Raw genomic sequence first — 16,314 nt, 5'->3', positions numbered from 1 at the left:
CAAGAACATATGAAGATTGAAAGAGAAATGAAAAAATGGAAAAACCAGAACAAAAACAATAGCAAATGGAGTAAGATCTTACCTTTTGGTCCTTTTCCAGCCATTGCAAGTTTGCAAATGTATATGAATGATGCACAAACACTTGAAGAACACCAACAAATCAATCTTCAAACTCCTCCTTGCACAACCGGATGCTTGTTCAAAAACTTATGTGCTCTCCTTCAAGGCAAAATAACCTATTTAGAAACATCAAATGACAATGAGAGGGCACAAAACCAATTAATAACACTTTTTTAGGTTACATGGACGCCAAAAAAAATCCAAAATTGCAAATAAAACAGTCAAAATGACGTCCATAGCCGCGGGTTCGACCTTGGTTCAAATTTTTGGACGTGGTTCGCCCACCAGATCGAACCAGGCCTACAAAAAAGGACCTTGGTCAAACCAAGTTTGAACTGGACCCAAACTTGGAACTGGTTCGTGGTTTGGGGGGGGGGGAAGGTACCCGTGCAACCTAGGTCAAGATTGTTTAAGAGGATAAATGTTTTAATTGTCATATAACTGACCCACACCCCGCCCAACCCCCCCGAGTTATATTAGTGACTATTATTTCTAATAGCACCTTCTTTTACAATTTCATTTTACTACTTTGTCTTGTCTGTGTGCTTTGTTGTTCTTTCTCATTTTGTCCATCTGTGATTCAAGTTAAGGCTCCTGTTCTGTTCTTCACCTGTATTTTCTATCAGAGCTCCACACTTTTGAAAAGGGTTAGCATAGCCAAATTCATTCAAATACTAGTAGTGGCTGGATTGGTGCAATTGCTCCTTTATTCTTAGCTTTCCCTACAATGAGTAATCAACATTTATCTTTTTTTGTTCCAATTGCAATTTATCCAATCCCATAATCTATCAATGAATCTATTTGTCTTAAATTTAAAGCCAGCTTTGTTTCTATATTTTTTGAACTAATCATCTTGGAGGAAGGTGTTAAGGTCAGCTCTGAGTTTATAAAATTGTAAAGTAAAGGGGCCTGCAATAACTGTATAGTCATACAATGAACTATGATATAAAGAAGATAACAACAGACCCTTCAAAGGAAAGGAACATCAGAATAAAAGGGGGAGAGCAGAAAACAGTGGAGCAAAGAACCGAATAGAGGGCAGACAGAGTGAATGAGGAAAGGATCTAAATGAAGGGGACAGCAGAGGACAGAGCCAGCCGGATAAAGGAGAAGAGCCCAAACCTGCAAAACTGGACTGAGGAAAAAGCACCCAGCAAATGAAGGTGAGGGACACATGAGAAACAGGGGAAAAAATCCCAACCAATGATGGGCAAACAGGGGAACAGAACTCTCAAAAAAACCTAACCAGATTATCCCAGTCAGCTTGGAGGCTGGAAGAGATGCTGAGAGCCTACAAATGAGCTAAGCTTAAGGAATACACAAAACAAAAACTAACCTTATATGCCCTAGAGAAACCAAGAGTTGATACAGAGTTCGAATTCTTATTAAGAGTAAACAATGCATTCAGCTGACAATTTATTCCCATCGTTAGATCTCCAATTAAACTGAAATATTACACCTAAGCTGGAGACACTCTATACACTCTTTTCTCCAATGCCCATAGGCCATCAAACCGCCAGCTTATTCCTTGAATGATCTCTATGCTCTTTCAAAGTCTTACATAATTGCTTTATATAGCCTTCAAGGTGTAGTTTTTGTAAGTAGCCAACAATCTCACAAAGGTTTTCTTCAGGTTATTATTTAATAAATGCATTATTCCTCCCTTTTAAAAGAGTTTTTATAAATATCCTTCATCAACATTCTTTTAACCAAAGGATCATTTTATCCTTTTTTTATGTCTCCCTTTAAGGATTTTCTTTTCAGTTTGGGGAAAAGTTTAATAAGAGTTTGTCTCTTGCTATAGCTTTGCCTGTGATTGTACAAAACTAGTTGCAGAAGGATCTAGAGGAAGGAGAAAATGTTATTCTTACCAGTTGGGAATTCATGAGTGATGGCATGGAAATGCCAGGTTGAGGGCAGATTAACACTGATGGACAATATCTAACTCTTCCAGCCCCTAACATCGGAGTTGCCCTTGTTGCATGTATTGGTTTGTTTTTTGGTTTTGATGAATTGTTGACTTGAAAGCTATATTTCTTGGCAGCTGTGTTATCATTTTTTTGTGGCCATTTCTATTTTTGGCCCATGTGTTTCTAACTTTCTGTTGTTTCCTGGCTTTGCCAATCACTTTGGGGCGCGATCCCCATGCCGTCCATGTTTTTGAGAATCTAACTGTAGAATTTAACTTTTAGTTTTAATGTACAATTTTCTCCCAAAAAAAAATTAATAGCTCCTTTGTGTTAGTTTTTCTGATGGTTTTGTTAATTCTGTAACTCTGATATATCATACTGGTCTGATTACAGATCGTACCGATTTGTTCTTGCATAAAATCCCTTAGGAAGTTAGTGTTAGTCTTCTCCTTAATAGGTATCAGCATCTCCTTTGGAGAACATTGTTAAAGACTAACTAATCATCTTGCTTAGTTTATATATTAATAATATGTCTCCTTTAAAGTTGCTGATTTTAAGAGAGCAATTAAGGCCGACTTTGGAAGGGCCCACATGTCCTTTCTAAGGACATGCCCCTTGGTTACTATATTTAAATAGGGTGTGAATGTGGATAAAGGACACACAAGAAATACTAAGTCTGCTCCTTTAGCATTCATTGCCTCTTACGAATTATAGCAGATATAAATATATAGTTGCAGAATTATACATCAGTCAAAGGATACTGCATAATCAGTTGGTGTTGATAAAGACCATCTTCAGCAAAGTACAAAGGCTTCATATCAGATTTGGTTGTTCAGAATTTGTAGAAACTTTACAGGTTTGAGATGCTGTTTGTAAGGAGACACTGCATATCATCATGTGAATTATCGTCTTATTACAAATAGTACCTAAAGTCATCAGATAAACTATCACAAAGGAGCTGACATTTATTTTATTATAAAAATATATATTAAGACTAATAGACCCAAACATACAGTCATGATCCTCAAAACACACACACACGCACAAACAGTACCTAGAGCAATCCGTTTTTATGACGGAAAGATTATGTATTAGAACACAAGTTAAAACACAGAATCACAATCTTCAAAATTAGGTGTGGCAAGGGTTCACACCCCAAAGTGTATAGGGAAATCAAGTCCCTATTGGAGTGGAACCTAAAGTATAAAGAGTACGTGCATAAAACTTCTATACTTATACCCCAGGGTCCATTTCAATAGTGAATAAGGACACCCAAAATCCCTATACTTATAATTTGGGTTCCTTTCCAATATGGACTTCGAAATCCCTAGAGGAAACAATTAGTAATGTTTTTTTTTGCTCGATAAACGGCCATAGCCTTGGACTATTTTTGTTAGTTTTTATTTTTTTACATATTACACCCTGTTCAAATGCAAGCACTAGGGGAGAAAGAATGGGGAAAGAAAACCCCCAATGTAGCCCGAGACCTCTTCAGTCCTGCATATGTAATTAAACCCCCAGTGTAGCCCGAGACTTCTTCACTCCTGTATATATAATTGTAGAAGAAATCACTGCCCTAGTTTAGCAGATTATAGATAGCTTAGAAGGCTATGATGCTTTTAATATCAGTATTTTACATAAATAATTGTATTACAAGCTGGATTGCATATAATCGTTATTGTGCTGTTTTAAAACCAATAGTGATCCTGGGAATTCTTTGTAAATCTCTTGAAATATTTAGTAGCTTTGAATTACTTGCAGACATTAATCCTTTTAAAGCCAACTAAGATCAAATTGTTAGCATTTAATGAAATATTCGAGGTCATTTAAAATCAATTATATGAAATTTGAATTCAGAATATAATCCAGTATCTTGAATCATTTAAAATGTTTATTCTAATTATTGAATTACTAGGATCAAATATTATCATTAGTTCTGTAACAGAGAATTCAATTTATGTTCAGAGATTAAAATAAATGCATTGATTGAAATCAAGTTCTTAGTGAATCCTAACAATAAAAGTTAAACCCAATGCTAAATACATTGCCTACTCAAAAAAAATCTCATGTACCACATATATCTACCCTATTTAGAGTTAGATGCTAATCTTAAATCAGTAAAGAAAGTTAATGGAGGAGTACTACTTATTAAAAAAACTTTAAATGATACATGTTTATAATGATCCGGATAGCTACCTGTTTATGACCATGAATATATCAATTAAGATCTTGTTAATCTTCCAAGAATAAAAGGAAGAATCCTAGATGGATGATTAGGCATAAAACATTTGATATTGGAGTGTCTTCTTATGCTGCAAGAAAATTCCTAATATAAGATCTCAGAGAGGAAAATAAACAATAAACTAGAAAGCTGGTAAAATCCTTACCTTAGTGATATTATAGCCTAAGAATCTCTTACTTATGATAAAAGTAAATGATTATCAAGGCTATAATATGAATACAATAAGGATTTAAAAGAGACAAAAGGCTAACCATAAAAGGAGTCTATAAGGAAGTACATGAACAATCTCAGCGGAGCAGAAAGACAAAGGATAGAGAAAAAATAGGGAGGCAAAAAAAAAGGATTGAAAGACAATAGAAGACAAAGGGGGAACCAAGCTAAAGAAACCACCCAGACAAAGGAGAGAAAAGGAGAAACCAGCTGAGACATTGACTTCATCCCTTGGGGATATTGTGATTTTGAAGTCTATTTCATTTAAAGGAAACATATCAACAATAGCCCCAAAGTAAGAATCAATAGAGAGAAGGAAAATAAAAGATAACAAAAGAGAGAGAGAGACAAAGGACAAGAGGACAAGAGAAAGGCTCAGAAAGGAAAGAAGAACAACAAAAAAGGAACCATAGAAGAGAAGGAATGAGCTTGAGCACAAGCCTAAAATGAATAAGAAGAGAAAAAGACAAAGCCAATTTCTTGACAATTGCGAGAATCAAAATAATACCCGAGAACTTTGTAAGGAACATAATGCCAAATACTAAAAAGAAAGAGAAATCGTGCCACCTGTAGCAATTTTGATACAACCTTTTCCAAGGGGTACAAAAGAAGTCTAATCTGGCTGCAGAGATAAACCAATAAAGGAATGGATGTTCAAAGATGATAAATATATAATTGATAAACTTAATTAGGTATGAAAATCTTTTAAGGACATCTGTAACAGGGATAAAAGATATTTTTACCGAGTACTGCTTAAAAACCAGAGAATGATATAATATTTCAGTTCGAGATTTTAGCAGTATATCTAAGACACAGGATTTATACTTACATTAAAATCATCTCTATGGTTATGAAAAACAGACATTAGTCAAAATGAAAATGAGGAATTGAAAAAGGGGAGTCGACTCATGCTAGAAAGAAACTAAGAATGGAATTATATATATATTAACAAAAATTTCCAAAATCATATAATTAAACATGGTAACAAGAACACAAAAGCATAACTATTCACATTACTGAGTGTTCCAAACATTTATAACACCATAAGTATGAGATTAAAGGAGATGTCCATGACAATCTAAATTGTATGTATCATACTACTATCACGAGGAGCCTAAATTTAAACTAAAGACAAACCGAAACATGAACTATGTAATATGAACAAGGTTCATGCTAGAAAGACTAAAAGCACCTATAAACTCATAAACTACTAATGTTTGGTGTCAGGATCTAGCTATTTCCTCTTTAACAAGATGATTTCTTCATCCAAGCTGTCTTCCAAATTGTCCAGAATTTCCGAGTGATTGTTCTTAGAGGATGATTTCTTGTTGGTGCGCTTTGCAAATAAATTGCACAATTTAAACTGAATAGTCCGTAAGTCGAGTTTTTTGAAGGATTCCAAAACATGGTATCCCTCACCTGCTAAGTAATGAAGATTCATTCATTGTTTACTATTGGAATAACTCTTTTCCAATGCACCAGGAAATGTATGTTACATTTCATAACATGCCAATGGAAATAAAAATTGGACTTATCCTCGAAGGACATGATAGGACACCATTCAATCATTGTATTGTTGATCAAGCTGCTGATCTCATTTCTCATGTAGAAATTGGCCTAAGGAATTTCCTATTTATTGTTGATGGCATACACTGCATTCTCCACTCTGGATAGATTCTTTTCCTGGAAGATTTCCTTGCATAGTGACACTATATTCTGCTTGCTAATTCCAGCCATTACCATGCAAGCTATAAAAAAATCAATAATTTCTCCATTTGATCTTTGAGTAAAACTATAATCGAAATCCTTCTCTCCAAGAGTTTTCACTACACCTCTCCTAACCAAGTCTTCTACTGGTTTAGGATTCAATTCCATCTTTCTGGTGTAATTGGACCTAAGAATACCATTTCTCTTGATCCAGAGGTCTCTAAAGTGTGAATATTGGTTTCTATATATCCAGAGAGGGATTAAAGAAAGCATAATAGAAAATGGCAAAGAACTCTCTTAATGTATTATAGGATTAATAGATTGCATTAAAGTCCTCGCTTAATATATTTGTCCAATCATTATGTATGTTCATAAAATGTTCTCTGTTTCTCCATACTCTGTTTTGGTAGATGTGTTGATGGGACCGTATATATTGATCAGAAAGAAAGATAAATTACTGTTTATACTTTTGATCCATCCTCTCATCCAATTAGGTCCTTTAGCTACACATTCATATTTAACCCAAATGATTGCTAAGTCCACTGAGGCAGTTAAGTGTCTTGGTGCTGCCAATTTGCCATGATCCTAATTTTCTTTTTTACTTTACTAATTTCTTCTGTAGATAACTTTGTTTCTTGTATAATTAAAAATTTCAAAATTTAATATTTTTAAACATGTCTTAAGTAATCTTTGCTTGTTAGGGGTGTTGAGGCCCCTAACTTACCCCTCCCTGCATTAAACAAATTAGAAATTCTTGATTGATTCTTGGCTTCACCATCCAGTTTCTTAAGTTCAGAGATAGATTTCCTACTTCTTTTTTGCACTAATTTCCCACAATTGGGAGTGTCTGCTTCTTCAGTGTAGTAGGCTATTCCTAGTTTATTGTTATTAGTTGCATTTGTAATTAATGTTTAGTCCAATTCTTCCTTATTAGTTTCTTCTTCCATGTCCAATGTCTCACTGATTTTTCCAATCACATCTTTTGTGCTATCCCATAGTTGGTTTACCATAGGTGTTTCAAAACATATAATTGATTCCTCAAATTCTTAATTGATCCCTATCATATCATAAACCGCTTCTAGCTCTGAAGGGATCTCTTTTTCATTCCCTTGTATCTGGGAATCAATAGCGCTTTTGTTTATCATAAATTTAATTTGTTGCAAATGCAATTAGGACTTGTCTAACTCTGTAGACTTCCTACTTTTTCTTGTAATCTGTGCCCTTCTTCCAATTCTTTGTGTATTTCATCATGTAGGTTTATAATGTCTTTCATTAGATGGCTTAGCATATTCATTTTGGGTTCTAGATTTCCAATTATTTTATGCTTGAGCTCTATTGATATTGCTTAAACTATATGAAGAATCTGGATTTTGTTATACTAAATTCTGAGGTTTATTAGAGGTCGATATGTCTTTATTAGTTTGTATTTTGGTTTCCTTTATTTGTAGTGAGTTTACTACGATATCTGTCTTGCTGTTATTGGGCTTTATCATACTTTCACCCATAGTTCAAAATTTCGTTCTCTGTGACTTATTGACAAGGCAAAAAAATGTTTCCTTGGCAAATAATGCAGTTAAATCGGTACTACTTGAGAAAATATTGGGAATTTTAAAAATGACTAAAATTTAATAAAAAAAGCATTTTCAATGCAAAATTCAATAAGTAGATGTGTCTAATGAGTTAGTAAATGAGTAAGCAAACCAAACAAGCTGATCTAGATATATAAATGCAATAAGTAACAAAATTGCATCCTCATGTGAAATGCCGATGTAGTCAGAGACTGAACTTTGAAGCAAACTACAAATAGCAAATTGTCTTTGTAAAGCCAACTTCTCATTTTTGCAAGTCCAAAGCCAACTTTGATCCCTATCGCCAAATTGGTGTGGTAAATGGAAAGAATACAAGCACAAAGTAGTAACTGAAGACTTGTGGGGCAATTCAGCTGAGATGAATACGAGACAAGGAGAATGTGGTAAAGAATATCTGTAAACTTAATCAGGACATCTGAACTTTTCCCTGCACCTGACCAACTATAAGATGATGGATATTGTACCCATCAATACTATGAAGAAGAGAAAGATGAGGATCTTCCGTCAATAAAATGGTCTAGTACTGAAACTTACAGATTTGATAAGTAGGAGATAATTTCCACAGTAAGTCAAATTATGATATTGCTATCAGGATTTAATTGTGTAGGTTTTGAGTCAAACTCATTGACCCATGTTTCACGAGTAGTGATACAACATGAACCCATCTCATGAGAATAAATGGAACACTTAGCACTCATTGGATCTAGGTGATGGTCACAGAGGTGAAGCACCATTTGACAACATTAATGAAGCTAGTTACCATGTATACCAATTGGTGGGTTGTTCAGAAAATTCACAAATTGATGGAAAATAATATTGCCTTATTATTTGATGGGCAACATGGAAACACATTCTTCCAATGATGATGAAGCAACCCATAGTGCTACGAAACTTGACGACGGAAAGCACAAAAGAAAAGATACAATGAATACTTCAGCAAGATGAAGAAAAAACGAGGAAAATAAATCAAATTAAGCTCATTCTTTAGCTTGCACTTCTTTCACAAAGGAGATTTCTAAATTTTTTTTTATGGAGGTCTTCCATGAAATATTTGTAGCTACCTGGTATGGGAGCACAAGCCTTATGGCTAAACCTCTTTGGCTAAGAGCCAAGGAGTATCCATTCTACCAAATTTGCCCGGGGCATGATCCCAACCTCATCCCTTTTCAATGTCGGAGCCACGCACTTAGCGAGACTTGATCCCTGGTGGGCTCTTTAAGAACCTCTCAACTTCACCGGTAGACAAGGGCCCATTGACTCCATAAAGGAGATTGATTTCATGAATCAAAACAAAATATCAATTGGTGAAAATGAACCACAAGTGGAGATGGAAATTCCTCCTCCAATTCATGAACATAATGCATAAACCTATTGAGTAGGGAATCTAGGAAGAGAAAATAGTAAGTTCTCAAGAGACGTTCGCAACTTCTCGGCAATATATCCCGAACTTCTCGGTTCTTTTTTTTTGCACGAAAACTGTGTTTTCTCGCAAGAAGCCGGTTGTAGCCAATTTATTTGCGCTATTTTGTGACAAAATGACCATGATCTATGCTTTCACCTAATTTTTTTGATCGCCAGCTTCCATATCATGGTCATTTTGTGACATTCTAGGTTTATTGGTAGTGCTTGATTTCCCTTTGGAGAATATGTTTCCTTGGTTGTCATATCTATAAAGGGTTTCACTGTTGCTACATTCTCTATTGATTCCCGAATTCCCTTCTTATCTTCTATTAGTTCACCTTCCTCTTAAGTATTGAGGAAATTTTGGTATTACAAAGTCCCCATTCTTTTTAAATTTGATCGAAAGTTTATCAGTATTCATGGTTTGACTGTCCTGCTCAGGATTTTTTGTATGATAGAATTCTTTTGAAACCCCAAGTTTCCTAAAGATAGTTTTGAGTTAATTACTCCATGACAAAATTCCAGCTCAAGTGTGTAAATTGATTGATTCAAAATTAACTTTATTGGTTTCGGTTCCCTTGAACAATTATAATCTATTAAAATTTTAACATTATTTGATACTACGTAATTTTCCTCAAGCCCTTCAAACTTCCCCAAAAAATTACCAATTTTTCTAAGGACATGGCTATGCAATAGTCATACTGGAAAATTAGGAATGCTAATCCATCTGTAAATTGATGAAAATCTAGTAATAGAAGTATCGAGATTCGAAGTCCTGTTAAAAAATTTAACTAAAAATTCCTTGCAGTATAGAGGTGGCCCCTTTAATTTATTATTATTTTAAATTAGGGCTTTTACAATCAACGAAAATGAAATTATTGTCTAGGTTTGTTATACTTACCTGCCCTATGCAGGTGTTTGAGAGCAAATTCTGAAAAGCTGAATTTCAACACGAAACTTCCTCCCCAAGATTCAAATTAACCATGGGATTTGCAGTATTCCGATATACCATCCAAAAATTCCTTACATACTTCCACGTAATTGTGCTCAATTTTGAGATTACTGCATATTTTGGCCCCCTTGTTCATCTTACTCTTTAAATCCCCAAACTGGGTATTTCCAACCAGTGGAAAATTTAGGGCTTTCACCCATTATTTTTTCTTTCTTAGAATAATTCTTCTGGGGTTTTTCTATTTCTTGTGTTACCTCTTTAGAAGCATTTTCCGTATCCCTGTACTGATTAACCTCAAGAATTTTGTTATAGTGGACTGCTTGCCATCCGTCTTTGCCTTCTATATTCTTCACAGACGAAATTTAGCTTCCAACTTCATGGTGCTGATTGTTCCCTGTACGGATTACATTTCCTTCCTTTAAGTTGTTGCAAATCTGCCTGAGATTGATGGGTCTTCATTAGGCTCTTGATGTGGTTATGGCCTTGGAGACCATATTTGGATATTAAAAACACTTTTGCCTGCCTTGTAATGTCGCCCACATGATTTAGGGTTTCAAATGGATTTTCCAGTGATATGGGTAGTGATCCCATATTTTGTCTCCTCCAAAAAAGCCTCCTGTACTTTTATTTTGTCTTTCATATAATTTGTGTGCAGGGCATAGAATTTTGATCTGCGAGCCATTTTCCCGTAATGTTATATTTATAGGATATTATTCATTAGCACAAGCTACTACCATAGGGTACATCTCAGTCAATTATAGAACTTTTGTACCCATGACAAAAGCCTTCTTATTGTATCACACACACACACATATAAATTTATATATATTATTACATTTATAGCATCTAATTCATTTGGACTAGCAACCGCCATGGAAAACCTGAGATTGATGAAGCTCCATCTAAGACGAAAAAACTTTCTTATCAAGAGCAAGTAGATTTTCACAATCCATGAGATCATTGCAAGCTATTTCTGTGTTCGATTGTGTAAGTATTTGATGCAAAAATACTTGCACAATAAAATCCAGAAATAACTTGCAATAAGCTTTCTTATTGGTTAATCTTTTACTAGTACCACATTGGGTTTTAACAAGAAAAAATCATAAATTTCAAATTATCATGCAAATTTTAGAAAATAACATGTCTGTTACTGTTATTCTTTTGTTCTTATAATTGTTGGTCACCAGTAATTAGCACTCAAGGAAATGCAAAAACTACATACACAGTCAAATCCAAAAACATTGTAACTATACAAAATCATATCCCTTTTTAAAAGACACTTGTGGAAGACAGATAGGAGAAAATACCATCCAAAAATAAAAAAAAATAATGATGCAGAGAATGATTACTAAGGTATTTTATTTAAATAAAGGAGTGAAGCCTCCTCAAATAAGAGTTAGAAATGACATCCAATAATGACAAGATTGCCAACTAAGAAAAGCAGACAACTAAAAAAATTAAGAATATTCCAAGTCCATCAACTTAATAATTATTATAACTTAATATTCCAATATTATTTTCATAATGAAGTCTCCTAGTGTCTCGAGATTTCCATGTATGTGTTTCTGAGATTGGAGATAAGTTCTAGTGCTCAGGGTAAATGTATCCAGATAACCACAGTTCATATTTATGTATCCTAACTTGCTTATAGAGTTTTGTCTTTATGGGATGGAGCTGTTTCGTATTACACCCAAATGCAAAGACCACTGCACATGTTATGTGTCCTAACTTTCACACAGAGACTTGCAAGGGCATCAATTCAATAGTCATTTATATGGTGTTTTATATGCATAAAGTGAATGGTTCTTACATGGCTGATGGTATTCCATATTCCTTTGATAAAGGCACATTTTATGCATTCTAGCTTAAAATGTGTAATTATCAGATATATTTGCTCTCTTGGTCTTGAGTCTCTCTAGGTAGCTCTGATATTCAATTCTCACACTGTTGGTATCACAACACACTTGGCAATACACGGTATCAGATATATATATACGATTTGCTGAATTGTGGTCCCACATGGTAGCGGAGCTAAGCATAATTTGGTTACCTCTTTTTCTCACTTGTTTTCTGTGTATTTCACATTTTTGGGATCTGCAGGGGTTACAAGCGTTTCTTGAGGCGATCCTTGTTGGACACATCTGATTTTGTAAAGGATGATACCTTGAAAATTTGCTGTACAGTTGGAGTTGTGGTATCTGTGACTGAAAGCCCTAACTCACACTATGTTCCCATCCCTGAAACAAACCTGAGTCAACAATTTGGGGAGCTGATGGAGAATGAGGAAACCTCAGACATCACATTTGATGTAGTAGGGGAGAAATTTTATGCTCACAAATTGGTGCTTGCAGCTCGTTCGCCTGTTTTCAAATCACAATTTTTTGGATCTTCACACGAGAAGCATAATAAAGAACTTTTCATTGGAGACATGCAGCCAAAAGTTTTCAAGGTAATTCTATGTTTTTGTGATTGATCATGAAATCACTTCATTTAGATTAGTTTGAAAGAAATCCTATTTACATTGACTTTGACTGATTTTATTTGCGTTGTTATTTGCGCTGTTCTGTTGTATGTAATGCAGGCTATGTTACATTTTATCTACAGAGACACCCTTCCAGACATGGATGAACATTTTTGGTCACCACCAGTGACTGCTTCACTTCCTTGCCCTTCAACCTCTACGTCAATGGCTGAATGTTTACTTGCAGCAGCAGATCGGTTTATGCTAGATCGGTTGAAGAGTTTGTGCGAGGCCAAAATCTTTCAAAGCATATCCATAGATAATGTTTGTACAATTCTATCTCTGGCCCAGTGCTATCTGGCTTCACAGCTCAAATTTGAGTGTCTTAAGTTTGCTGCATCAAATTTAGAAGGTATGTGAGATTAATCTTTGTTTATTTTAATTTTTGAACATATCATGGTAGCTTCCAGTTTTCAGTAATACTGTAATATCAGTCCATTTTACAGTATTAAATAAAATATCTTGATTCTATCATCCAGAGGTTGTGCAGTCAGAAGGATTCAAATATTTGAAGGAGAATCGTCCATCTCTTCAGTCAGAACTCCTGGAAACAGTTGCACGGTTTGAGGATGACTCTGGCATGATAGAAAATAGTGAGAGCACATGGAGCCATGATTCTGATGGCTTTGATAGCAACAGCACAGAGGCCCAAGTTTAATATATAAAACTAAATTCACACAATTTCAGAAAAGGAATAGCCTGAAATTTGAATGCCATAATTTTGACATAGTGCTAGCTTTGCTGAAATGTCATTGGGATGCATGTGATGTAGGAATGAACTCGTATTTTTAAAATATTTTGGAAACCCTTGATGTTACAGTAGTGGCTTCCATGTGTATCAATCTCTTGATATGAAAAATAACCCAATAGACAAATTACCCTCAGGGCTGTTCTGTTACAGAAGCATCTCTCATGGTGGCCGTTATCTCTCACGGAAACTGCAATTTCTACCCAGCTTGATAGAAGCTCCCATCCAGTGGCTCGAAACTGGAATTCTTCTGAACTAAGGAAATCAGTATCTTCATTACTTCGAGTGCAGGGGAAAACTGTATGAATGTGGCAATGTGCACACTTGTATTCTATGTGAAGGATTCTAAAAGTCCACGAAAGCAATGAGTACATAATTCTAATGATTATAATTACAATTTTTGATAATTGCATTATAAAGTGTTTGTTTTTTCTGGTTAAAGCCAATAGTCTACGAGTGATCAAATTGGGAAAAGCTTCAAAGCATTCGGTCAAATCTGCAGATCATGCTATATACTGCAAGCTATATATATCTTTTGCTAACCTGCGAACTTCAAATAGTTACAATGATTACTTGGTATCACGCTGAAGTTATTGTAGATGGTACACGTTATACCTGGATCTTCATGACTGACACCCTGTATGTTCCTTCTCAATACAATTTATTACTATGGTCCCTTCTACAAATGTAAGTTCATATTTTCCCACATTGCACCTAGGACGCGGTATAAGTATCCAACATAAGGCAGAATAGATCAAACTACGGTTTTTCCCTTCTGTAAGCACCGAGGGCTTGTTTACCATAAAAATAGTATTTGGGTTGCTTAATATTTTCTGGAAATCAATGAAAAATTTACATAAAATTTGTCAAATAAGGTGGATTAAAATCAGATATAAGTTTCGTAAAGTACATTAGCGTGCACTCGAAAAGCCAGTCATCAGAGTAGTTGCAGTTTTCAGCGATAGAAATATTATTAGAGATCAGTTACCATGTGTCCTCGTCCAACTTGTCTTTGGTCCTTGAGAGACGGAAATAGACCACCTAACCATATCTATCTTAACTGACGGCAAAGCTTTAAATTTGATAGGTGCTAGTCCCTCAAGCATCAGTTTTTTGTGTGGTTTCCGTTCAGATATGCCCTTAAAATTTTGCGTTGTCTTTGACACTAATCCTAACCAGACAACTAGAAGATAGAATTTAGGAAATTTTAAGCTGTTGAATGTAATGCACATGTACTAGTGTATATGGATAAAAATATCGTCTGGACAAGCAATTGACGTGCAAGGTTTAGCCTTTCAAGGAAAACACAACATAAATGGCCCAAAACGTGTATAAAGGCTTCTAAGTCGACAATGTCTACATTGGAAGAGATTATTCTGCGACAGGAATTTCTCTGTTAAATGAATTATTCGATGCTCATTCATGCTGGACATTGTCATCTCTCCGCTCAAGTTCATTAAAATGATTTCTCAATTTGAGTTAGTTTTTACTGAATACAGTACTTGTGTTTTTGTCTAATATTTGTACTGCAACGTTCAATTGGGTCATTGCTTTGATTTTACCACATTATTTTGGCTGATGTGTACTTTACGCCCATTTATATCTACACTAGCACCTGTACTAAATATAGGTCCAAGGGTCACACTGATTGTTGATGCAACAATCAAATTTTCAAAAGACGATAATATGAATGATAACATATGAAGAAAAGATAACTAGAAGTTACGTATTCTTTACTCGACTGTACATGGGTAAATCTGATCTCCTTTGTATTGATCATTTGCTACAATTTATATAACCAATAATATTAGTAGTTAATTCAAAGAACCTAATGATATTGTTAGATATTTGAACAAAATCATGAAATTTTGAAAATCTGTCTAAGGATGTGACTGTAAGAATTCTATACATGGCTGTACATTTTGACATTTAATATACAAAATAAAAACATTTGTCATAACTTATGTTATAAAGGAGGATTGTGTCAACTCTTTTCTTGCAAATGTAATTCAAAATTTTGATAGGCATGAGTTGAATAACTGAGAATGAAGTAAATATTGAATCTTTGTTCATTTACCATTATTTTTTGAATATCAGAATATAAAATAATTCATAAATCTAGTCATTTGAAATCTTAATGTCTCAATTTGTTAGTTATTCGTTACACGATTATGGTTCCCTTGAACCCTACATAGGTAGATCCTATCTCTATTATATTAATCATTTGCTACAATTTATATAAGTAATGATATTAGTAGCCAACTTAAAGAAATTAATGATATTATTTTTTAATCGGTAAAAGGCAAATATCTATTTTATATTAAATTTTTGATCAATTTAATAATTTTGTGTTTACTTGGTTCAAAGTGTAGACACTAAGGGGAATAGATTGGTGAAGGGAACCCTCATTATTGTCCTAGACTTGAGTCTTTTTCTAGGCTATACACATGTTAGGGTGTTGGAAGATTTTCCTCGTTACATAGGTGTTAAACAATATTGGGGTATACTTTTTATATTATTGATCCAAATGGATTTTCCTTCCTTTACGATTCTTTTCTATCTTCCCTGCTTATATGATATCTTTTGTTATTTGATAGTGTCCTTTCCTTGTCTGAGAATTTTGGAAAACCCTGTATATACTTGTTTTTGACCAAGATTGTTGCTAGAGTTTAATTTATTTAATAAATGATATTCAATAAAAGCGAAAAAATACACAACAAAGGAAATTGATATACCAATCTCTTATTGTTTGAAATCATTTGCTATATGTAAATAAAACTAGGTTGGACATTCTTCACCTTTAGATATAGATAATTCAGATAATTGGTTTTCTTCCTAATTAGTGAAGATTTGTGATTTGTTTACTATAAATCTTAGAATTGGACTTAGGATTAGATAACCTAATAATTCTCTA

At 34.4% G+C, this 16,314-nt stretch overlaps 1 protein-coding gene across 1 annotated transcript in view; it reads left to right on the top strand.

Moving 5' to 3' along the window:
- LOC149554810 (BTB/POZ and MATH domain-containing protein 4-like) overlaps positions 1-13,841 on the top strand; it is a 47,266-nt gene extending 33,425 nt beyond the window's left edge. The window contains exons 2-4 of the mRNA XM_089828821.1: positions 12,232-12,580; positions 12,713-13,004; positions 13,132-13,841. Of these exons, the coding sequence (XP_089684947.1) occupies positions 12,232-12,580; positions 12,713-13,004; positions 13,132-13,310 (820 nt within the window). The 3' untranslated portion in view covers positions 13,311-13,841. The remainder of the gene's footprint in view (positions 1-12,231; positions 12,581-12,712; positions 13,005-13,131) is intronic.
- The last annotated feature ends 2,473 nt before the right edge of the window (positions 13,842-16,314 follow it).

This window comes from Cupressus sempervirens, chromosome 5 (assembly GCF_028749045.1).
Source record: "Cupressus sempervirens isolate cs-2001-9-10 chromosome 5, ASM2874904v1, whole genome shotgun sequence".
Classification (NCBI taxonomy): domain Eukaryota; kingdom Viridiplantae; phylum Streptophyta; class Pinopsida; order Cupressales; family Cupressaceae; genus Cupressus; species Cupressus sempervirens.
This window is presented reverse-complemented; position numbering and strand designations above follow the sequence as displayed.